The sequence below is a fragment of the Mus caroli genome, unplaced genomic scaffold (genome assembly GCF_978045245.1).
Source record: "Mus caroli unplaced genomic scaffold, Mus_caroli_1 scaffold_18, whole genome shotgun sequence".
Taxonomy (NCBI): domain Eukaryota; kingdom Metazoa; phylum Chordata; class Mammalia; order Rodentia; family Muridae; genus Mus; species Mus caroli.
The window spans coordinates 16,530,199-16,555,679 of record NW_028227273.1 but is presented as its reverse complement, the minus strand read 5'-3'; the positions used below and the strand labels follow the sequence as shown (position 1 = coordinate 16,555,679).

Below are 25,481 nucleotides of genomic sequence, written 5' to 3'. Positions count from 1 at the left end.
TACTTCCTTCTTTCCTGCCCATACACTGGGAATTTAGTTCAGCTGACTATTTTCTGGAGTGTGTCTGCTTAGTCTGCATCCCCGTCTTCCCTTCCCTTTCCTTGAGATAAACCTGTCCTAAAACCTGAACGTCACCCCACAGCCCACACTGTATCCCATCAGTATTATTGACCCACTACACACAGCCCTGATGCACTCAGCACATCTACACAGACAGGGTCGTTCCCAATCCTCAGCATCCGCTGAGCTCTTGGCCTGAGCCAGCAGTGGTGTCTCTAGAACCTTTCTCAGCAGGATGCACCGCTGTCAACACCTCCTTGAAGCGCTTGTTGTACTTGGACTCTGGGAATACAGTTAATGCCTTCTCACTTCCCACCACATCAGGGCAGCTCCCCCCACACCTCTGTAGACATTTCAACATGCATGTCTCTAAAGCCACCTCACCGCTGGGGAAAGAAATCACCCACCTCAGCCTCCGGGTATGCCTCTGGTTGATGATGGTGCTGTCCACCAAATGTTTAGTCTCAGGTGAGAGGTTTCAGACTGTTGAATCTGTAGGTACATTCCCGTCCTGCTCGGGGTACTGGCAGTTGGCTGAGGTGAGGTGTGGCTTCCTGACCGTGGGCCATATTTCCAGGAATAAAAGTGCTCAGAATCCCAAGATAATAAAGTAGACAGGACATCCATCATTTGGAAGTTTTGTTTAATCTAGAGGCATATCCATTATCCAAATAACCATTGACTTTGGTTCCAGCCCCTTGACCGTGCTTAATGCTCCTCTGAGCCAGTAGCTTTGGAAATAGGCGGAATGGAATACTAGTGCCTCCCTCACAAGGTCAATGGAAGGAAGAAACGAAACGAAATGAAATAAGTGAGAGGTGCCCAGCCTGGAAATAATTGGACCATAACAAGCATTCAGTAAATGAGCAGTCTTTATTCTAGACAACTCCTGCACACTCGCGGAGATGCTCCGGCGAGAGAATGCCTATGGAATTTAATTCTTATTGAATTCTCTCAGCACAATCGACAGACTCAGCCACTCGAACCTCGCTTCCTGAGATTAGCTCTTTGTCTCCTGTTCCTTGGCGTGGAAGTTGTTCTTTCCTTTTCTATTGGTGGGATAAGAATAGGGTGAGAGAAACTCCTCAGACACTTGGCTTTTTCTTGCTCCCTGAAAACAGACGCCGCCAGTTCCTTTGGTAGTTGAAGAAGCCGTGGGTGATTAATTCCTCGCGTTTTGATTCTGTGTCGTTCCTCAGATGACTTTGTGGTGCAGAAGCCGGAGCTCAGCACCCCTTCTATTTGCCACGCCCCTGGAGGAGAGTACTTTGTGGAAGGGGAAACTTGGAACATTGACTCCTGTACACAGTGCACCTGTCACAGTGGTCGCGTGCTGTGTGAGACAGAGGTGTGCCCGCCATTGCTCTGCCAGAACCCCTCCCGCACCCAGGACTCCTGCTGCCCACAGTGTACAGGTAACCAGAATGGTGGCACAGCGCACGTGTGGAGGGAAGGATGCAGCTTTGCCTGATGGTTCTGTAGACTTGCGTGTTAGGGTGACCTCTGTGTTCAACCCACGAACCTGGGCGGGAACGTCTGGCTGCCCACTTCCCCAGTCCATTCCCTGTGATCACCCACATAATACAGTCGACGAGCGTGGCACCTGGGGTGACTTTGAAAGAGAAGGACTGGCTTTTTACCCTTACAGCTCAGACTAAGGTTGTTCACAGGGTACAGGAAGTCCCTCTATACCAGGTTATCCCCAGTGACTTTGCTATGTAAAATGTCGTCTCACCAGCGACAGTATGTCTCTTAACAAATGTAAAAACTAGTTATATTGGAAAATAATACAAACGAAACTTCCTGGAGCTATGCAGGTTGTAGAAATACTGTGAAAGCATTCACAGGCCCTCCCCGTCCTGTAACTAACACGTTAAGACCAAGAATGCCGAGTGGCTATGGTCTGCTACTGCGTTCTTCCTGGGATTTCTCAGATCATAGCAGATGAATTTAGTCATGAAAGAAATGTGTTACAGTGTAAAAAAAACTTGCCTAGGTATTAGATGTGAGCTACACTACTGGTTTTATAACTAAAATAGTAATTCTATTAACTCCAGAATAGATGACTTTTCTAAAAAAGACTCATTTTGATTCAATACATAAAGTCACAAAAGCAGCTGGCCTTATTTGGTGTTTGTTCATTTTCTCAGTTTTTTTTTTTTCTTAACTAAAACTGTAACCACTTCCCTTCCAAGCATACACTCGATGCACGTTTGCGCAGGAAAACATAAACCTTCATGTTTTATGACTTCCGTTGTTACCCTGATTGTTGGGTTACCTTCCAGGAGCTTGTTCTGTTTCTGTTTCTCTGTCTGTCACACTCAGTAACTAAATTTGAGCCACGGTATCATCTTGGGATAGATTTGTGTGTGTAAACACTAGTCATACTATTCTTGCAGATCTAACTAGTGTAAAAATCTTGTCTGGTATTAGATGCCCATACGTGTTACATCTTTAGGATGTGTGTGACTTGTTCCCACCGTGTTGTTGTCACTGCTTTATATGGAAGTCCTGCTGCTGTTTATAAAGGAAGATGTCTGAACCCCCACATCCTCCTGACAGGAAGTCGTCAGTGACAGTGAGCTCATACCCACTTACTTACTTGGTTTGTAGACATTTCTGGAATGCCTGGATTCAACCATGGGAATCCTCACACACTTGCACACACACACACACACACACACACACACACACACACACATCCTGTGGAGCAATAGTCGAAAAGAGAGAGAGAGAAATAGCCCCCCCTCCTGGTGTGATGTGGTTGTTCCACATTAAAAAAAATAATAATGGTTCACGAAACAGCGGGGGCGGAGGGGGGTGCTCAAGTGCAGGTGGCTCAGGAGATGCTAAGGGAGAAAAAGTGCTCAGTGTCCCTGGGCTAGGGACTCAGTAACTGGGGGACAGGCTGTGTGGAAGACACTTCTCTGGGACAGCAAGCCCAAATTCCTTGGTGGGACACCTGACTGCACTCAGAGATTTCATGCAGTAAGAGGACATAGAGAAGTCCCAGGCCAGGGCTGGGCCCCCTGCTTCAAAATAAGAGTCTGCATTACAGGCTGAGTGATAATCCCAGCACTCAGGGGGGCAGGGGCAGAGGTAAGCAGATCTCTGAGAGTTTTAGGCCAGCCTGGTCTACGAAGAGAAGTCCTGGATAGCCCAGGCTACACACAGAAACCCTATCTCGGAAAAACAAAACAAAACAAAAAACCACATCGCAGAGGCCCCTGGGGTTCCTGTCGAGTTAGCTGTGGCTTTCTGCTTTTCTCTGTGTATTATACCTGATTTGTTCTCATTTATAAATTAGACCAGGGTGACTAGTATTATTCCTTTCCATATAGAGATAGGATCACTCAGTCTTAACCTTTGAAGTTTTCTTTTATAGGTATAAAAGTACTCCAAAGGTTACTTTTGCATGTGTGAATGAGGGCCTACCCAGGCCAAGCTGCATTTAAAGGAGCTACTAACTCCTCAGTGGATCTTTTGGGGCTTTCTATTAATATCTAGACTGCTGCAATAAAAACATGTTTTTAGCCATTCTGCTTCAGCTTCTCACGTGCTGAAATTATAAGTGCAAGCCACCATGTTTGCCTCTCTCCCAGTTTCCTGAACTTAAACTTGAGAGGTCGGTGGTTTTTACATCACAATAAACTTGGAGAACAGCATCCTCAAGTGCTGTATGACACATCCAGAAAAAGACCAGCCTTAGGCTACCACATTCTAAATGGCCTCAAAAGGGTACGTAGACCTGTGTCTACAAGACCTGTGTCTGTGTGGTGATTGCTTCTCTGGGATCCCTTCCCATTCTGCCTTACCTGTGGTCTGCCTTAGAGCATGGCCCTCCACAGAAGTAGATCCTGAAGAGGGAGGAGGGTACCAGTATGATATTTGCCCAAAATCCAAACAGGAGAGAGACAGCCATGATGGTGCACACCTGTGGCCCCAGCACAATTTCCCCAGTTGGACATTGCTTGCAAGAACTAGGCTAATACATCCTGCAGGGTCCTTGGGACTTCAGGGCATAGAGCTTAGTTCCAGACAAAACCAAAGGTTAGCAGTCGCCTCTCTCTTAAAGAAGTTCTCTCTAGCCGTCGATGACCTCAGAAAGGGCTCTGGGAGCCGAATCCCATCCTTCCTTCTGTGTTTTACAGAATCTGGACGGGCTGTGAGGAGCGACCCATGAGAAGGGCTCCCTGTAGTGAGTGAGGCCAGTGGGAACCAACGAGGATCAGATGTGCTCACTAGAGGGTATAGTGTGTTCATGAAGCAGGCAAAAGAAAGATGCTACGTTATCACAGCTTCTGCAGTCTGTGATAACGTCATGTCTGCCTCATCCTTCTGTCTCGTGGCTGAGAATAGCACGGTTCTTCATATTGATTCAGAGGCACACACACGATAAACTCCCCACTGTGTGTCCATTGAGGAAAGGTGGTTGGGGGAAGGTGTTGCTTGGCACACGGCCACTAGAGACTGTGACGTTCCTAAAGTTTGAACCTCGCTTAGTTACATGTCCCTTTGACAAAGCTCGGGTTTCTTCTTGGGCTTAATTTTCATTAATTTCTGGAAAGCCAAGAGAAGCTTGGGTTTTCTGGTGACCCTCTGTTCCATTTCAGTCTGTCATGTGATGTGGAGACCTCCCATAGCACCACCACACCGGGGCTAGCATATGGTTTTCCTGGGTGGCGCCCTTCTGTGTGACCTGGGTTGCTGGCCCCTCCTTCACTAACGGGAATGTCTCAACTTAGGAATGTCACAGATCCGGTGTATAGAGAAGTTTGCAGGGAAGACGTATTTGAGTATTGAATGGTTACGACTGGGCTGGCTGCAAGTAAGAGAATCTCGCTATGAATTTTAAACAAATCGTGGTTTATTTTTCATACTTTAGAATCAGCTGCTGGCAACTGTTGGAGCACTGTCGACTCTGTGGCCCAGTGGCTAAGACAAGTTTGACTCCAGAACTATCACCTTCAAGGCAGGCGGAATGTGGAAGGAGGGTGGTAGCAGTGTCTCCACCCTCAAGAGAAAGTGGAAGCACCCCTAGAAATCCCTTCATTAGCCCTGAGCTGAAGCTAGATCAGGTGCCCCACCCCCACCCCACCCCACCCCCAGTTGCAAGGGAGCCTGGGAAATCATGGACAGGATTTCCTGGTTGATCTATTGTGATCCAAGTCCCATGAGCCTCCAGAGAAAATCGCAGACTTTCCTTAAGGTAAGGAAGAAGGCTAGAGGAGACCCTGCACAGGCTCCAGACAGAAGCACAGAAGTGATTGTTCCTCTGTTTTAGAATACAAGACCTTCCTAGAAGCAGGCTTCCTGATCTTAGGACCGACTGTATTTTTTGTTGTTGTTGTTTTGTTTTGTTTTTTAATGAGGTACCCAGAGCCTTAGAGAGGAGAGCCTCTGTAAGCCGGCCTGACACTTAACTATGCTGTGTAGCTGTTAGCCCACAGCATTGTCTTTGCTGACACTGTGTGTTCGATTTTTCCAGATGACCCTCCTCAGCCTTCCACATCCCATAATGAGAGCGTGCCTAGCTACTGCAGGAATGATGAAGGGGATATCTTCCTGGCGGCTGAGTCCTGGAAGCCTGACGCCTGCACCAGCTGTGTGTGCGTGGAGAGCGCAATTAGCTGCTACTCTGAGTCTTGCCCTTCCGTGGCCTGTGAAAGACCTGTTTTAAGGAAGGGCCAGTGTTGCCCCTACTGCTTAGGTAAGATCAAGGGAAAAAAGGAAAACACCTCTCATCTCTCCCAGTGACCACTAAATTAACACGGGCAGCCAATTGCATAGACCAGTTCATTTTTTTTTTAAATTAGTTTTTCTGGTTGGTATGCCACACGGACCCAATGTGGGAACATCAATCAGGGGAGAGATGGGGAAAGCTGTGCCCCCAAGATGGATGCGTGAAGAATAAATAGATGCTGTCTTGGAACTTAATGACATTACAGCACCATTGTGTTCCAGTGGGACTCTCTTCGAGTTCTGGGTTTCTAATATCATAGTTCCCGCTCCCTAATTATTTCCAGTAGTCACCCTAGCACATCATTCCCATATTAGAGAATGTTTATTATATAAAACTTGCCTCGCCCTTGAGGCCAACTCAATATGAAGGATTCACTAAGTCTCCCATTTGTTTGTGTTCCCTATCTTACGGGGGCAATGAACCGATCCTGTTGAAGCTACATGGTTGTCCACGTTGATGGCCTAAGCACAGAGTGAGGCCCGATTACTAACAGAACCCTCTCCTCCTCATGGCCTGTGGTGCCTCATCTCTTAGCAGAGGACATATGAATATTACCCTCTAATGTCCGTACCGAACCAGTCCTATGGCCATGAGCCAGATGCTGCTCCGGGGACCAGAGGGAAGGCTGAGACAGCTGGCAGCTCTAATCAAGGACAGGCCTAGCTCCCAAGGCCCTCACTGTCTGTATTGCTTTTGCATCCTAAAGTCAAATGAGACACAAGACGCGTCTCAGTCCCACGGTGAGCCCATAATCAGAGTAGCAAATGAAGACACATGTCAGTTGTTATTAATTATAGGCATTGTGCACTTATTGCCAGTGGATTCTGCGTGCTTTCTAGACGCAAGTCATTGCATGTATTTGGAATACGAACCTGGGGAAGAAGAAAGGGGTTCGGGCCACAAAATGCTATTCACACACACACACACACACACACTCGTGCGCACAAAGAATATAAAACAGTATGTCCTAAAAGCTGAGTTCTCTCCTTTGAGGGACCATCTGTAAATGTATTATTTAAACTTGGATGCTCTTTGAATGAAGACTGGATCATTTTGGTGTAATAGCAACTCCAGATCAGGAGCATCTACAGAAACCAGGGCAGGTGATGATTTCCTAGTGGGAAAAGATACTCGTAAGCAGTGCTCATAAATGGAACAAAAAGTACGAGACACACTTCCAAATGAGCCACAGTTAGCTACTTACTTTTCATAGAGCTAACCAAAATGCGTACAAGAAAGGGCACTCACTGCCTTAGGTGGCAATCCAGAGCCAAGATGTAACTAGGATACTGCCCTGTCTTCGCAGAGCTTACAGACAGTAGCTCCTGTTTACACATCAGAACTCTAAGGATAAAAGGAAGAATTAGTGACCCTCCCAGGATTAAATGGCTAATCCTGGGGAAAGCGGAGCCCAGGAGGTCTGGGGGGGAAAAAATCTCATAACAAATTTCTCTTGTTTTGGAATTCTTGGATGGTTTTGTTCAACTGAAAGTTCCTCTTGTGCTTTGTTGCTTTGCCGGTAGAACAGTTACTTAAATTCTAAGTTAGCTTTCATATGATAATGGTAAATCCCTTCTCTTCCTCACAAGAACAATTCCCCCAAAATTGTAGAAAGAAACCTTCTGACCTTAATATTTTCAGTCCGTATTTTCTGTCTTCTGTTTTTCTTTTTTCCTTCATACTCCTAATTCCTGAGTCATTTAGACTGTATGTTCTTCTTTAATGTAGGCAGAAAAGACCTCTTTGGCCAAAATGTGTGACTCGGACTTTAAATTAGATTGCAAGCACTTTCATTAGATTATGGTTCAGATATGCACATAGCCTGTTCCAGCAGCCCTCCCCTCCTGCCCACCTCTGTGTGTACACTTGTACTCTATAAGCTTGGACTCATCTTAAGGGAACATGAGAGATCTTCCGTCTGAAAATCATAACTCATGCTATATTGATGAATGCATTGTTGCGTACCTGTGGTTGTGTACTCAAATTCCTAATTTAGCCTCCTTTGTCTGTGCCACGCTTGTTTTGAAATACTCTTGTGAAATTACTCCTGTTCTCATGCCACTCTGCTATTTGGGCGTTGAAAGTTGATTTCAGGACGTAATGGGGAGATTACCTCTCTGGCTTGCCTGTTTTATATTGGGGTATTTTGTCTTACCAACTGGTTTGTCCCAACTTCCCATCAGCCTGGCCCCTCTACAGACACACAAGGCCTGGGTAAAGCCAGCACTCCCAAAAGCACTTCAGAGTTGTGCCTGAGATGCAGACCCTTAGTCATCTAGCAGAAGTAAAGATGGCGGGACAGGCCATCGTTGGCATGTAGAAGGACACCTGATTGCTTTCCCAGAGAGCACTGAGGACCAGTGCTCCTGTGGGGTCCTGTTTGGGCCATTCTCAGTTTCACCCCAGATTGTCAGTTCTCAGAATCACATCATCTCACTGGGGACAGCACAGGTCCCATAGGGCACTGGCTTTGCTGTGTCCTCGGGTCTCCTAGGTAGCCGTTCCTCTAACAGCTGAACAGCTCCTGTGAAACTGGCTTCATCAAGTTTGCTTGCCTTTTCCTTTGGGTTTTTTTTTTTTCTATTTTATTCTCAGTGTAAGAGTAAGGAGAAGTGGTGATCCTCCTAAAAGTAGGCTTCTAATTACAAGTATTTGTGTTCCTTTCAGCTAAATTATCACCGCACTAATGTGTGGTGATAATGGTTCTCCTTTGATGTGTGAAGGCCTCTCCTATTACGTGTTCCAATTTAGTAGGATGTGTAATACAGACATAATTAATAGGATTGGTGATTAATTTTGAAAAGTGAGCAGCTTTGTCTAATTGCTTATAATACCCATCATTAGGGAATTCATCCTTCTACTTGAACGAAACTAAGTAGTAATTACCCAATCATTTTAATGGAGCATCTTAATTGATTTTTTTCTAATTTTTTTTTGTATTCTGCCTTCCTACACAAATACACACAAGCCTTAAGGTTTGATTTTCATAGGCTTCCTGACTATAAAAAAGATGGCTTTGAAAGCGGTTTGAGTATGAATCGGGTAGAGATCCGTGGTCTGGGAATTCTGCTGCGGGAGAGCAGGCATGACAGGTGGTTCCTTGGAACTGCCAGACCCCTCGTTATGACACACTTCCTCATAAGAGCCAGGCCACTGTAAAGCATCCTCACTCTGCTCCCAGCTGCGTGCTGCGTGCCCATCGCCTTCCTTTCCAGAGGAAAGAGCCTTCTTGGATCCATGACTCCCTAGGGGAAAGCAAATGAACAAAGCAGTGGCTGGCACCCCACCTACACCCACCATATCTGTGAGGATGTAGACCCTGCCGACAGCTTTGACACGGGGCACACGAGTATTCTCATGGACCCTTGCTATGCCAGCGATTCAGTTTTTTACAGATTGGCTATTCCATGGAAAGAGTGGTGATAAAGACTATTCTTAGTCTAACAGATGGGGTTAGTTCCCTGTCAGCTTTGTGAAGCAGGAGAGTCAGATGGGCTGCCACTAGGCTGGCCTAGGAGAACAGAACTAATGTGCTGGCTGAGTCAGAAGTGTTAATCAGAATATTACCTTGAAAATTATGGCTTGGTAAGGAAGGATGCGTTTATTTTTAGCTGCAGGTTACTTTACTTGATATTTTAAGTCACATACTGAGAATGCCAACTAGAAACCTATTTAAGACCTTCTTTTCTGCCTGGCATTAGTTATTTTTGGATCAGAGCTGTTTGTTTATTTGATACATCAAACATAAACACATGTGGGTTATAACTTGAATATAAACAATGCTCAGATATTCTGTTTATATGACTCTGAGTCATTTCAGAATGTCCTTACTGTGGATCTTTAAAGCTCTGTGAAGATGATGCATCTTTCAGCAGGTCTGTCTTTTCCTGAAGGGTGCCTCTGTCTGATTAGCCCATAGCCAGACTTTGTATTTGGCGTGTGTTAGTCTGTACTGATATTTGAAGTGGCACTAACGCAAGACGCCGAGCTGGCCTGGCCTGAGTCAGAGCTGTGGTTTCTGTCAGTGCACTGCAGTGCTAGAATTGCATGGTAATCTTCAATGAATGGGTAGAGAAACAGCCCCCTAATGATGGTGGGGGTTGTGTTCTTCTATACCACACTGTCTGCTGTGCGAGTCTTCTTGTGCTCTCCCTTCTCTGTGTTTCAGGCTGACTGATCAAAACGCTATCCATATATATATATATATATATATATATATATACACACATATATATATATACATATATATACACATATATACACATATATATACACACATATATACATATATATGTATATATATATATATATATATTCTACTTCTTGCGTGCACATATATCCATCAGAATCAAATGTAATAACCATTTGCATCACCATCATTAAAAACGTGTGAAGTTAATGTTGCGTGGTTTTTAAGTCATAATGTTAGGGCACTAGAATTTAAGATTCCGATGTGTCTCCTTAAAATTAAAAGCTCGTGCACATTGTAAGAAACTTGCCACTTTATATGCCCCAATATAGGGGAATGCCAGGGCCAAAAGAATGGGAATGGGTGGGTAGGGAAGTGGGGGGCGCTATGGGGGACTTTTGGGATAGCATTGGAAATGTAATTGAGGAAAATATGTAATAAAAATATTAAAAATTAAAAAAAAAATAAAAAAAAAAAAGAAACTTGCCTTGGAGCCAGAGTTAGGCTTACAACTCTAAAAACACCCTGGCTCCGTGTCTTGGTGACAGGATACAATCCACCTCAGTTGCCTCCTGTAGAGGAAATCCGTGCTTCTCAATGGTAGTGTGTAAAGGAAGTGAAGCCATGTGGAGATGTAAGCCCAGTGTGCATGTACCCTGGCTCAGTGGCCCACGGCTCCTACAGTACAGACTGACGGCAGTCTGAAGAACACAGCACATCTCTGTGATGACCATCTGCAGGATGGTCATCCGTGTCCAAGTGCGAGGATGGGACCCTGATGTTGGGTTTCAGAAGCTAGTGTCATGTGAGGAGTTCACGAACTACTTGTGTGGTATTCACTGTGACCCTGATTGTGGAGGGCGTGCTGTCCTAGGGAAGTCTCATGCCTCCCTTCGCCTCCTTTCACGGTTGCCAGTCACAGTGGGCCCCAGACTGTCACCGTCACTGTGAGAATGAGGATTAAAAATGCTTCAGCGAAAAGAAGGGAACAAGAGGTGATGGAAAGGCAGCAGAAGCAGAATGGGCCCTGCGTATTGTTTAGAGGGTGCGCAGAGGAAAACATTCCGGTTGTCATCTACTGTACTAACTTTGGAACTGGTCTAAAGTTACTGCACCAAAAATAAACAGTGTTTGATTTCAGTTTGCTCAGGTCCTGCCCTGCACCCTAGGAAGCATCTCTGTCTGTGTCTTCCGTGCACACTTTTTGTTTCTCCCTTTAGCATCCTTTTCAACATTATGAACAGAGATTCTTATGTTTGCAGTTGACTCAGGGAGGACCTCAGGGACATAGCATCTGTCTGAGCCCCTTGCCAAAGGATGGCTTCATATTAAAGAGGAAGGCTGAGGGCTGGAGGCTGGCACTGGGGTCTCAGAGGGTAGCAGCATCTGCCCTTTCCTGCTTATTTCTGTACAAGAGGCCAAACCTGGTGTTCTACCTGCCAGTGATAAGGGGTGGGTGGAGACTTTTTCCCAGGAGGAGCCACTTGGTGAGGCCCCCTGGACGATGCTGGCAGAGAATGGCTAACAGTATGAAACATCTCCTGTAAGTGTAGAGAGTAGGTCATCCTGCTAGTTAGATTTTTCTAACAAGATGCAATACTCTGACATCCTAAAGAAAGCTGTATGTCTTTTTCTTCCTTTTTGGAGCTACTTTGATCTTGCATCATTTCTGCCTGCCATTTAGAATACGTTTATTCATTTTCAAAATTACTTTGTTGTATAATCTCCATGTGCGCACAGACACACACACACACACACACACACACACACACACCTTACTGTGAAATAGTAGGCATAGCTATAAAACAACACTTCATTTAAAGTTAAAATGAACAACTTCTTTGAACTTAATCATTGAAGTACCCAGCCAACACAAGGTAGATACTTAGTACAAGAATTACATTCTCTGAGAAATCGTGTCCTCTTTGCATGCAATAGGGATCACCCAAAAGTCACTGCCAACCAGCTGGTCAGATTTCTGCTCGTGGAACTCAGGAACATGTATAATTCTTCTGTTGATTTGAAGCAACCATTTTACTGCACTATGCTGAAGAAACCTGGAAGTCTCTTTTGATCTTTATAATAGAGTTAGACTTCACATCCAGAGAAATAGATGAACTAAAATAGAACTGGGTTTTGAAGAAGGGACTTTGATGGCCACTGCCTTATATATCAATAAAGATACAATATAGAGGTGGCAGCCATGCTACATGATAATGTCTGTCTCTTTTTTATATGAAAATCGTTAAGATTGGCTGGTTTTCCTCATTGAAATTGTTCAGGCCTTGCATGCACACAAGCCCATTTGAGCTCCCTCTTCACGCTCTTGGAGTCTGCTCTATCCATTTAGCCAGAGTGCTCAGAGCCTGCACCTACTGACCTGTTGGTTGCTTACTTAAATTCTCACTTCTTATAGTTTCTGTTTAAGTCTTTCCTTTACGTTTAAAAGGGGGGGGGATAATTACACTAGTTTCTCAAGTGGGTTGCTCACATTGTATGTGTGACACACATGACACTCATTTGCCCAACTGAAGTTGATAAAGAAAAATGATATTACAAGCCAGGGATTTAGTGTCTTATCAGAATGTGTGCCTTACTCCTTTCTGGGTTAGGAAGAGGGATTGTAATGCATTATGGGAAGTGTACACTGATATTGCCCGTACCCATGTAAAGAGCCAGTTGTGGCAGCATACATCTGTAACCCTAGCAGTGAAAGAGGAAGGACACAGACAGACCCTCGAGCTTGCTAGCTAGCCAGTCCGGCAGTTCTATGTTCAGTAAGAGAAACCACAGCAAAATATAAGTAGGGGACACACATGCACACAGCACACAACACACACACACACACACACATGTGCATACACAGACAAATGTTAAGCTACATACACACACTTCAAATTTCAAGCTTAGTCCCCACCCTGAAGTAGAATACTGTGAGCCAGTCCTTTGGCACACCCACTAAATGTAGGCCCCTGAGTTGCTCTGAACGCATGTCCCAGAGGAAATAGGCCCTGTTGGCGAATGAAGCCAAGAGTTAAGAACAATACTGTGAGTGTGCCAGCATTTCAATACCTATGGAAGGAAAAGTGGTCCCAGAGTAGTACTGTGCTAGACTGATATAAACAGGGGATTTCTTAAAGCCACAACACCTTTTAGCTTCCTGGCTACCAGGATCCCAGAGTAAATTACTTTCCTGGACTCTGTAGTGTAGCAGGAGATTTAAAAGAACTGGTGCAATTTCTAAAGCCACCTGGCTTCCTCTCAGGAAGTGACTCCCACACCATGACCACCACAACAGAATTAGAACCCAAAGTGTCCGCCCGAGAAGGTTGCCTCTGAGGCAGAAACCGAAACTGGAACTCGGGAGGCAGTGGGTTTGGGGTTCTGTATCCTTCCGTGGAGGAAACAGGAAGCAGCCTGGAGACACTTCCTCTGCAGAGGCTCATATGTACAGCACTCCTCGGAGTCAGCGGGCCTCTGGGTCCATAGGAGTGACTCCTGGGACTGTAGGTTGAATCCAGAAAGAGGCAAAAGGCACCTGTGGCTGCCAAGGCCATTGGCGAACTTTATTTTGTAATTAGAACAGCTCGAGTAGTAAAAGCAGGCTCCAAGGGTCACAGCTTGTTAAGCTTTTATTCTTATCTTGAAAAGACAGGAGATGGTCAAGTTTAGACAGTTGAATTCAGCCTAGCTGGAATAAACATGGAAGGCCTGAACAGTTGTCACCTTTTTTTTATAACCAGAATCCAGGACAGACAGAGAGGAAACCACACTGAGTGCTGCTCCAGAAAGGGCACTGGATATTTGTTACGTGGTCCTGGGCTGTACAAGATACTGTTGCTTGAATTTGCATACAGAGGGAGAGAGAGAGAGAGAGAGAGAGAGAGAGAGAGAGAGAGAGAGAGAGAGAGAGAGAGAGAGAGATTGATTCTGTGACTTAAACAGCCTCTGTCATGTAACCATTGTGGCAAACCTATCCCCACCATAAGATAGCCCACCATGTTCACCATATTGACAGTGTCCGCAAAACAAACAATTACCTGAAAGAGGCCATTCCAGATTGAATCTGATAAGGTCAGACAAGGGGCCTGTACTGGCTGGTTTTGTGTGTCAACTTGACACAGCTGGAGTTATCACAGAGAAAGGAGCTTCAGTTGAGGAAATGCCTCCATGAGATCCAACTGTAAGGCATTTTCTCAATTAGTGATCAAGGGGGAAAGGCCCCTTGTGGGTGGGACCATCTCTGGGCTGGTAGTCTTGGTTCTATAAGAGAGCAGGCTGAGCAAGCCAGGGGAGGCAAGCCAATAAAGAACATCCCTCCATGGCCTCTGCATCAGCTCCTGCTCCCTGACCTGCTTGAGTTCCAGTCCTGACTTCCTTTGGTGATGAACAGCAGCATGGAAGTGTAAGCCTAATAAACCCTTTCCTCCCCAACTTGCTTCTTGGTCATGATGTTTGTGCAGGAATAGAAACCCTGACTAAGACAAATTGGTACCAGCAGAGTGGGGTATTCCTGTGACAACCTGACCATGTTTTGGGGAGGACTGTGGAAGGACGTTGGAACTTTGGGCTTGAAGATCCATTTGTTGTTAAGAGCTCTGTCAGATGTTGTGTAGGAGCTTGGAAGATAATGTTGAGAACAGTGCAGAAGATGGAGGCCTGGTTTGTGAAATTTCAGAGGGAAAATTAAAGACTCTTTTCAGGGCCATTGTTACTTTGGTTGTGAAGATTCTGTGGTTCTGGTTAGCTGGGGCTGAAGAATCAGCTGTGATTAACAAGATACCAGAACTACTAAAGCAAAAACTTTGCATTACTGGGACTATTGATGCTGGTTAGCTGGAGCTAAGAAATTAGCGGTGATTAAGAAGAGACCAGCATCGTTGAGGTGACATCTTCTGGGAAGTGTTTTCTGAAAGCACAAAGAGGCTGTGTTCCAGAGATAGGCAAGGTTGTACTCCTTCTGCAGTGGGACTTGGTAATGTGTAAGGGTCACCCAGGTGGTACTGGTTTTGAAGGCATGAAGGGGTCACACAGCAGCTCAGGCTCGGCACTGTGAGAGGCCATGGAAGGCCATTGGTGAAGGTGCAGCCCCAGTTGTAATTGAAGGCCCAGGACTGAAGGGGTCATGCAGTGTTTTGGAGATGCCAGTACCACGAGATGACCACCAAGAGCAGCAGCAGCAGTGGAGTACAGGCATCTGGAGCACAGAGGACGACGTGTGTGCTACAAAGGGCATGGCTGGAGAAGTGACCCTAGCCCTTGGAGGAGCCCAGAAGATCGTGAGTTGGATCCCAGACATTGGAAGGTTGGAGATTGATTTTTGCTTTGATTATGACTGTGCCCTGATATTTTCCCTCTTGAAGGAAGAAACTGTTTTAATGGAGCCCACAGTTAAGAGACTTTTAATTGTAAAAAGACTTTGGATTTTAAAAGAGATGGATATTTTAAAGAGATTGAAATTTTAAGAATATGTAAAGACTGTGGGACTTTTAAAGTTATTTAGACCTTGGGGATAAATAAGAATGTAAGGGTTGAGGCTTACTAGTGATGTGTTTGTGTGTCAAGTTGACAAGGGGTCAATTGTACTGGCTGGTTTTGTGTGTCAACTTGACACAGCTGGAGTTATCACAGAGAAAGGAGCTTCAGTTGAGGAAATGCCTCCATGAGATCCAACTGTAAGGCATTTTCTCAATTAGTGATCAAGGGGGAAAGGCCCCTTGTGGGTGGGACCATCTCTGGGCTGGTAGTCTTGGTTCTATAAGAGAGCAGGCTGAGCAAGCCAGGGGAGGCAAGCCAATAAAGAACATCCCTCCATGGCCTCTGCATCAGCTCCTGCTCCCTGACCTGCTTGAGTTCCAGTCCTGACTTCCTTTGGTGATGAACAGCAGCATGGAAGTGTAAGCCTAATAAACCCTTTCCTCCCCAACTTGCTTCTTGGTCATGATGTTTGTGCAGGAATAGAAACCCTGACTAAGACAGGGCCCCTGATGAGGAAGTAAAATGCCATAGCTTATCAAATCAAGGTATAACCATTGAAATAGTGACTGTCTCGCCTGAATATTTAAAATACTGGCCCCTGATGCCATTGCCAGTGGAAAAGCCCAAAGCTATCTGAAGCTAAGGCAGTCTCTTCCAGATCGTGTTCATGGGATGTTTAATCCCTAATGTATTGGTTTTAAAAGGCAATGTTTTTTTTGTATCGGTGCTGTCCCTGATGTTTTCCTTGGAACGTTCTCCTGTCGTCATTCTGTTGGTAGGCAAGAAGGCATGTGTGGGTTGGAGAACCATGCCCACGCTGGTTCCTGTCCCACCCCGACTTCCTGTCCACAGCATCTTAGATGAGTGACTTGACTTCCACGGGCCTCGATTTTCTGTAGGATTGAAACAATCACTGTGTCCACTGAGCTGTGGAGATCAAATGGAACTGACTGACTCATGTGAAATACTCATCCTGGTGCCTGGCACATAGCAGTCATCCAGTAAGTGGAAGTTACAAATAATCCAAGCGAGGTATTGAATAGTCGAAGCACATGATGTCATTGTGTGCCTAAGCAGAGCAATGCGGTGGCGTTTGGGAAGAAACAGATTGCGCGTACACACAGTAGCCACACTGAAACTCAGTCCCTAGGTCTGCATTCCTCGCCGGGCTAGGTGCTTTGAGTGGCTTTTTCGTAATCTCACGTAGGCTAAGGACTTCTTACAAGAAAACTTCAGTGACTAGTCATTCATTACCAACACCTTCAAGTTGCATAGACTTCGCCCCTGTTTTTCCATTCTGAAGGTTTCTTAAACCTGTGGTCCATCTAACAACCAACATCTGCTCCAAGTATAGAGTGTCAGCCTCTGCCAAAGTCACTAACTTCTCAAGAGAAACCGAGTAAGAAGCAAAAATATTTCTAGGAAGACACATTAACTAATCTAGAAAGACTCATTAACCAAAATCTATCTTACCATTTCCTGGGCCAGATGGCACCTGCCCTGGTAATTTGGGACTGTCTTGAAAGCAAGAGTCACATCTGCTTGCTTCACATGAAAATTCACTATTAGCACAGTATGGCTTGGTTTTTTAATACCCTATTTGGAGAAACATATTTCGTTGCCATGAAAAGTTTTGGTACTCTGGTTCAGATAGACTTCTCAAGCAAGACCAGGAATGATGTCTTTGACATGGGGCTCAACTAAGAGTCTTGAGTCAGGCTCTCTGCACACCCTGCCATATACTAATTCTGACCCACCTCAAGTCTAGCACCAGCTTAGCCTTTGCTGGGCTCTGAGTGTATTGGGTGGCCTGAGAGTTTCTGAAGGAAGCCAGTGCACATCGGAGCCGACACAAGAAGTGTCTGCCTGCCGGCTGGCATCTACTACACCCTGAACATCTTCACACACAGTTTTTCAAATCCGATCTCAAATCTGAATGAAGTCATTTGCAGATGAACTGAAGCTGAATGTGACATGCTTTAGGGTCTTCAGGGATGAGTCTTTAGGGTCTTTCAGGGGAACCATGATAAACTGGTCTGGTAGCAGTCAGCTCACATGTGTGGGCAGTTCCCCGGGGGCTGCACATTCCTTAGCTGGTCAGAAACTCTGACTCTATCTCTGAGGGACTGCGAGCGCGGGTCTCTCCGTGGGTTGCTAGCCTAATGGGTTCCACTGTGTTTGTGGTCATTTTGCTACTTTGAACGTTTAGTCCTAATGGGATTTAGAAAAGGTATTTGGGTGACAAAGAGCACGAGACTTTAGTTTCTTCACCTATTCTGTGGCCCCAAGTCTCTGCCCGAACCCATCGCCTTCCAAGTATTCGGAGCACTCGTTCTTTCTCTGGTATCATTTTGTAACTGTCCTTCTGGACTCCACTGTGGTCTCGTCCAGCTGCTGAATGAGCATCGTCATAGGCACTGGGTGACGCTGTCTTCAACAGTGGATCGTTGTCGCTGCCTGCACTTTCCTTAGTCTGTTGATTTTGTTCTTCTGAGTGGGGGAGTGCCACTGGGAGCACCACTCTCGAGTGTGAGTGTCGTCCTCCCACACGCTCCTGTGTGTGCGCGGCCGCCCAAGTGTGTGGGGGAGGGAGAGTGTTGAGGTTTCTGTTTCTGAGAGCTTACAGATCCATCCCGGGGGGTGAGGAAGATCCACGGGAGTATCAGAGACTATTGGCTAAAGCCTGACCTGAGCCCCTCGAAAGTCCACTAACTGTTCACTACTTAAAGCCGGAGGGTGATTCCTTATGCTCCACCTTCCCATCTGTATCCCAATTTCTATTTCATAGAAACCCCCCAAGCCTCACCCTCCCTTTCTGCCTAAACCCCCTTGGACACTATACCCCTGCTGCCTTGGCCCGAGAGGGCTTCCATGTAGGCAGATTTCAGTTTCCTTCTGAAGTAAACTAAGAGGGCTCATCGCCATCTCCATAGGAAGGATCTAAAAGTCTCAGCTGACATTCAGAATCCTTAGTTATCCATTCCAGAGGTTATCTCCAATGGATGCGGGCACACGCACCAGACACCCTGATACACCTCCCTTTCCTTCTGAGGTACATTCCCTTAGCTTCTAAACGTCCTCTTTACTGCTTACAGGATAGGCCGAGTGTGCAGTCCTGGGAGAAGTCTCTCTTACCCAGCAGACCTGTCTTCTACCCTCCATACTGTCCGCCTGTGTTTACTTCACACAGTGGTTACTGAGCTGGGCATCGGTGTGGGACCCCCACCCCCACCACACTTTGCGCAGCTACTTGGTCAGGATCCCGCCTGCATCAGCACTGGTGATGAGTGTTTCTTGAATGTGTGGATGCCCTCACGATGCTGAACGCATAATTACCATCCCTAACATCGCAACCTCGCTTTGGAAGCTAATCTTACTGTGTGAGCATGAGGGGCATTGATTTATGAAATATCTTAAGGTGTAATGAGTTTCTGTGCTGAGACCCTAAGACAATAGAGCTTAGTGCTTGGTCTCGAGTCGACCCGCTTTGCACACTCCCCAGCCTTCTGTCTCAGTGCCTCACGCCCTTCCTTCAGAAGAGTACTGGCAGAGGTGCCACCGGCATAAGATGCAGGAAGGATGACAGGCAAGTTGGGGCAAGGAGTTGAGCCTTCTCCTTCCCATTTTCTCACGCAGTTCGGTTCATGGTTGCTCTATCATTGGAGCTAGTTCATGATTTATAATCTGCACAGGCAGCAGCGCTGTTCTCTTCAGGATTGCTTCCTTACTTACTTACAAGGTCGCTGCAGAGTAGACTCCAGATTCAGTGACCTAAACTAGCCTTCATGATGACGACGTCAGAATACTTCCTGAGTTAAGGACACCAAATAACTCTTCCCAACCTACTTCCCACGTATGTTTTAGATATCTTAAGTCCCTTCCCCGCCTTTAAGGATTCCATATTAGCAAGCACTTGTGTCCCGTTTGGTTTGAAAGCCCTCAAATGAGTTGTTAGCTTAATGGATGATTCGGCAAGACACATAGTGTGGAACACGGACTGATACAGCTAAACAACATTTTAGAAGATGCTAGAAAAGTGGGTTTCTCATTCTACCAAAACTTGCCCTGGTGAGCTTTAGGCAGCAGTAATAAAACAGCAGAGAAGAAAATCCTGAGGGTGAGGGTTACGCCTTCTAATCCGTGACACAGGTTCTATTCCTCTGCTTCAGTGTTCTGTTCCCTGTGCTTTGTGTCTGTCCAGTGACCATAGCAACCTCGGGGCCCTCCCAGGAAACACACCAAGCCCCGAGCGCTCCATTTTCCTATAGACTTTTGCCTTTTTCGGTGCACAGCAATGCAGTCTTTAGACTCCGCGCACAAATTTGTCCCAGATATGAAGGTGTCTGTCATCCAGCTAGTCACTGGCCTGGTTGCAGGGCTTCTCTGTGGACCAGCCTGTCTCTGCCTTACTGCTGAATTGTTGATCATTAGACCTGCTCAGAGCCCCAGTCTTAAGCCCCAGACTCTAGGCAGACGAGCTGTTAAATGGGATCGCTATGAATCCGTTAAGAAGAGAAGGAAACTTGCAAGGGAAAGGTTGGCATATGAGGGCAGCAAGAGATGATCTAAACTTCTAAGTAAAATAAATATATGTAAATGTACTCCATTCTCAAGAACCCCAATCTGCTGGTGTTGAGTGGGGAGTGGGTTAGATGAAGTAAAATTGAGTTGGAGGTAGAAATGGCCTTGTTGGTGAGAAACCATGCAGCATCCCTTAAAGGGATGACGGGGACAATTCTCAAGGCTGTCGTGGCTCAGGACATTTCGGCCATTCTCATCCCTTGCTATTCTCCAGCATGGTTTATAAAACACACCAATGGTGATTGGGAATGGGGATTGGCAAGGCCCTGGTTCAGGGAGTGTGCCCAGCAGGCCCCCCATACGCTTTTCTACATCTCATTTCAGTTAGTGACCCTTGCCCAGTGAGCAGCACTCCCATGTGGCTGTTACAGTTGCTCTTCTTGCAGTCCTTGTGTGTTCTTTGTGGACTTCGGTCAGTGGCTGGCCACAAGAAGGAGGTTCTGAAGGTCCAAGGAGAATGACAGACAACCCTATCGGGGCTGGAGGAAAATGGTTCCGCCAGATACTGGAGATCACTAACCATCTTGCAGCTGTGCCCCATAGTATCCCAATAGAAGATGCCTTGATGGTCACTCAGTCACCCTCACCATGTCCTCTTTCTCACTAGAAGACACAATTCCAAAGAAAGTGGTGTGTCACTTCAGTGGGAAGACCTATGCTGACGAGGAACGGTGGGATATTGACAGCTGCACGCACTGCTACTGCCTGCAAGGCCAGACCCTGTGCTCGACCGTCAGCTGCCCACCGTTACCCTGTGCCGAGCCCATCAAGGTGGAAGGGAGCTGCTGTCCAATGTGCCCAGGTATCTAAACCATCATCTTTCTGTGGTCAGGCAAATATGGCTCAGGTAGTGGGGTGAGCCCAGTTAAAATGCTCCTACACAAAGTCCTCAGGATAATTTGCAGAGCTGTGACCAGGGAAGTGAAGGCTGTACCTGTCCTAATTTTCATACTCTACCCATAAAATGAAGTATAGCCACACAAGTATAGCCCACCCATTAAAGGAGCCTGCTCTGTCAGAATAGCACAGAATGTTTTTAGTGCAGTGTTGGACCTGGCTAAGGAAAAAGACCTCAGATCAAACACAGACAAGAATACGAATGCGTATCAGAACAAAAATGGAAGATTTGCAGTTAAAGAGGATAGAACTGGATCATTTGTTTTTAGCTCAGCAGTTTGAGCCCCTGCCCCACTGTGATCTGTAGTCTTTTCCCAACCCCTCAGCTGAACCTTTCTCCTCCCATGTGTCAGGTAACCACAGAGCACACCCTCTGTCATGTCTCCGCCCCTCCTTCTCCCTCACTCCCTCACATCAGCTGCCTTATTCAATCTCTCACTTTCAAACCCCCACAGTCCTCACAGCTGCCCAGACCCCTCTCCCCTACCACCACCAACTTCCCCCCCCCCCCCCGCCATCCTCTACTTTCCTATCCCTGTGCCTCCTGCCAAAACAGCTCCTTTATCCTCTGCCTTAATCCCAGAACTGCAGGGCCTTAACCTTCACCGGGACAGCCTCTGGGCAGTGTTCCCAATCGGATCCCATGCACACCAGAGACTTCCCAGGCAGCCTGGACCACACATAGGCTCTCAGTCCAAGCGAGGCCCACAGTGAACCAGGAGCCTTTTCATGCTCACCTTGAGGCTCCTGTCTCCCTTGCAGTGATCATGGATCTTGGTTGTGTATAGGACAATGATCTGGGGTCTGTGTCAATTTAAAAATACAGCTGAACTGTGATACTTTAAAATAGGGCAGCTAGACAGTGCTTAACTGAATTTTGCTGGCCTTTTGTTGGGTCTTATGCACATAACCCTATCTGAGCACTTCTGAGAACTAGCTACCGTAAACGGACAAGTCCTTTATAGCTCTCATCATGCTTGGGGAATAAGGACCCTTGCTGCTGGTTGGACCTTCCTCCCTGAAGCGTTCTGCACTTGGCTTCAGGGTCACTGACTCTTGTCCTCTTCCCTTGTTCCCAGTGTTCCTCCTCTTGTTCGCTCTCCCAATCTCTCCTCAACTGATCACCTACCAGAAATTGGGAGCAAAACCAAGTTTATCTTAACCATTACAGCAAGAACAGTCGCAGTATTTCAGACAAGGGGTGGGTGATGTTCAAGACAACAACCTTACAACTCTTGGTCCAGGCCATGCGGGCAAAGTTCCTAGTAGCCATGGCCCTGGAATGCTTCACAGAAGAAGGGTTTGAGGAAGACTTTAAAGGTTGAATGGTCTCTCTTAGTTGGAATGAAGAAGTCTTCTATCCAAAGACCCCAAAATAGGAGAGGTCAAGCCAGTGACCCTAGGGCAAATGAGTTCTAGAAGCAGGTGCAAAACATAAATGGTGGCCAAGATGTCTAGGGCCTTGGATGTCTAATGAGTTTATATTTGACCTTTGAAGGGGTAGGGAGGGCCAGTTTTGAGCAGATGTATCACATGAATAACCAGGTCATGTCTTAGGGAGATTGATGGGGGTGGGGTGTACTTGAAGAACCAAATATGGAGACAGATGCCAGTGTCACTGTGATGCACACAGAACTATGAAGCCCACATCTGACACAAGAAAAGGCTGGTCGAGTAGGGAAGTCTGTTCCTTCCAACACCGTGGGAAATGCTTTCTCACCATTAAAGCCAGCTACTGGTTACAGGAGTGAGCCATGGAAATGGGGAGAGCAAGTCGTTCACCTCCCAGTCCAATGGCATTGAATTGAAGGCCCTGATTGGATAAAGTACATTAACACCAACAATAAGCAGCTCTCTTTCCCATCATCTCTCAGCTGAAACGCTTTCTTCTTTTAGAAATGTATGTGCCAGAGCCAACCAATGTACCCATTGAGAAGAAAAATCATCGTGGCGAGATTGACCTGGAGGTCCCCATGTGGCCCACCCCAAGTGAAAATGACATCATCCATCTCCCTAGAGGTAAACACTGATGTCACTTGAGAGCTGTCCTGTCTTGTGATCTGCTTTGTTTATTCTTGATTTTAAAAAAAAAAAATGCTATATTTTCGAATGCCTGGGGAAAGTGCATTAACCAGTCTGGGGAAGACCATGGTCGAAATATATTAAATACCTCAGTGTCATGTGTAGAACATTGGGTAAATGTGCCCTTGCTGGTCCTGTAGACTCCAATGCTTAGTGATGAGGGGAATGGATATAGTCCTAGTCAGAAGAGCCCGACGTGACATGTACGTGTAGGAACGTGGCAGAGGAAGGAAGCATCTCACCGCCCCTTGGGCAGGCAGCATCACTATTCTGGGTTTTCACCTCATGAGAGTTTTAAGTTTATTACAGAGCTGATTTCTACAGAGTTATTTCATTCCTTTCTTCCTTTCAATTGTATACACTATAAACATGTGAGTTTGCTTCTTGTTAGCTCTGAGCAAAGCCTGGCTAACTTCTGTTACCACTTCCCTTAAAGGAGACGAGGCTAAATTCATGCTAAGCCCTGGCTCAATACTGCCTCCTGTTGACTCCAAACATGCTTTCAACATCATTGTGCAGTTTTTCTATTTCTTTTGGAAGGAGTGATGTGTATTGTGCGAGAGATGAATGATCTTGTTACTTTAGACATTATAAACATTATCTTTGGATCAAGCCAGATGACCACAGAGCCAAACTCCTATACCCAGGATTCCAGTTCTGACTGGACACACAGTAGGCGTGGTCAGTGTATGTGCCCTTGTTGGAGACTTTGAGCTCCAGGCACCACAGCAGCCTCCCCAGCTGTAGTCTGCTGGGGACCTGTGCATCACATAGCAGCTGTTAAAGTCCACAAGCAGAAAATAAACACTTCTTCTTGGTAATTCATTTTGTTTTGATCTGAATGGTGTAGGTCATGTTGATGATTTTTTTTTTTTTTTTTGGTTTTTCAAGACAGGGTTTCTCTGTGTAGTCCTGGCTGTCCTGGAACTCACTCTGTAGAACAGGCTGGCCTTGAACTCAGAAATCCGCCTGCCTCTGCCTCCCGAGTGCTGGGATCAAAGGCGTGCGCCACCACGCCCGGCTTATGTTGATGATTTTTATCTCTGGTGTTTTCTTGGAGTCCAGGGAAGCTCAAAGTTAACTTGTCATGATATGTTATTTAGCATCCTAACAGAATAGAAAGATGTAAGTTTGTAAAGAAGAGCTGTCAGTTCCTCACTAGGATTTTCCTTAATTGACTGCCCAATCTTCAAAGATGCCGCAGAGACCCAGTCCTGGTATCACTTAGAGTATGGGAAAACAGCCTTTCTTTTAGTTGTTTTGTATTTAAAACCTAACCCATCGATGAAGTATTTTGTTGTAGGTGTTTTCCTTCATGATGGTCTTCCTTTCTTTCTCTTTCTATTGAATGTTACCGACTGGACCGGCTGACTTGAGATGTGTCCTTCCCAACCTTTCCCTCCTCTCTGTGTTCACAACAGCTTAGGATCCATAGCCCTAACACCACAGAGCTGTGATTTGTAAGCTGAGTTTCCAGGACAATCAGTATGGCCTCTGTCATTCACTCGCGGGCCCCGAGACCTGACTGGAATGGTTGTTTGAAAGAAAATAACATTAAAGCGACAGAGTAGTACATTTCCCGTATCTCTTTTCCATATCACTTGTGCTTTGGTTTTTGCAGTACTGGAGGTCAAACCGAGGTCTTTGGGCGTAGCAGGCAATCACTAGTACTGAGTTGTTACGCCTCCAGCTTTGCAAGATCATCTTTAGAGTATTTTTGTAACATGACTATTTTGGGTTTGTGGTATGGTGTGTGCATGCAGAGGTCAAAGGAGAACTTTGAGACTCGGTTTTCTCCTGCCACATTTATGTGGATTCTGGGGACCCAGCTTGGGTCATCAGGCTTGTCCACACTCCACCAGCTGAGCCATCTCACCAGCCTAAAAAAACATTTTAAAAGAATAGAAGGATACTCTTTCTAAAGAACTATTGTTCCCCTTGTGCTTCTGCTGTGGCTCATTAAGGCAAGATAAAAGTATTTTTCAATAAATTTATTAAACATAAGCATTTTTCCTTAGAACTTATCAAACTAACCTATCAACTCAGTTGTCTCATGACTGATCTAATTAAACCTAGCTTCTCCTACATACTTTGTTCTGGTCTCTGTAAGTAGAGAACAAAGCTGCTGCCTTTCAAAAATCTTAACATACACGTGCATGCTAATAGTAGATATATATATTCATATACACATACATATACATATATACATATATATATTCTCATTATAATACATAATATATATTCATTGTATTGAGATATTTTAATGTTAGTAACAAACATGTTTAAGTTGTCTAATTTTAATCACTTTAAAATCTATCCAACGTTTTATAATTTCCTAATTAGCTGCAGGAAATATCTTCTTGGCCAGTCAGTAACATTCTTACCTCGTGTTTTAATTTTTGTTGCAAGTTTTCCCTTAATCCTATTTACCCTCTAAGTCCTTTACTCTCT

At 45.7% G+C, this 25,481-nt stretch overlaps 1 protein-coding gene across 3 annotated transcripts in view; it reads left to right on the top strand.

The window, feature by feature from the left end:
• Crim1 (cysteine rich transmembrane BMP regulator 1) overlaps positions 1–25,481 on the top strand; it is a 179,351-nt gene that overhangs the window by 149,742 nt on the left and 4,128 nt on the right. For all 3 annotated transcript variants that reach the window (XM_029471628.2, XM_085833189.1, XM_021186083.3), the window contains 4 exons: positions 1,260–1,475; positions 5,549–5,770; positions 20,659–20,853; positions 22,845–22,967. In XM_029471628.2, coding sequence (XP_029327488.1) covers positions 1,260–1,475; positions 5,549–5,770; positions 20,659–20,853; positions 22,845–22,967 — 756 coding nt within the window. The remainder of the gene's footprint in view (positions 1–1,259; positions 1,476–5,548; positions 5,771–20,658; positions 20,854–22,844; positions 22,968–25,481) is intronic.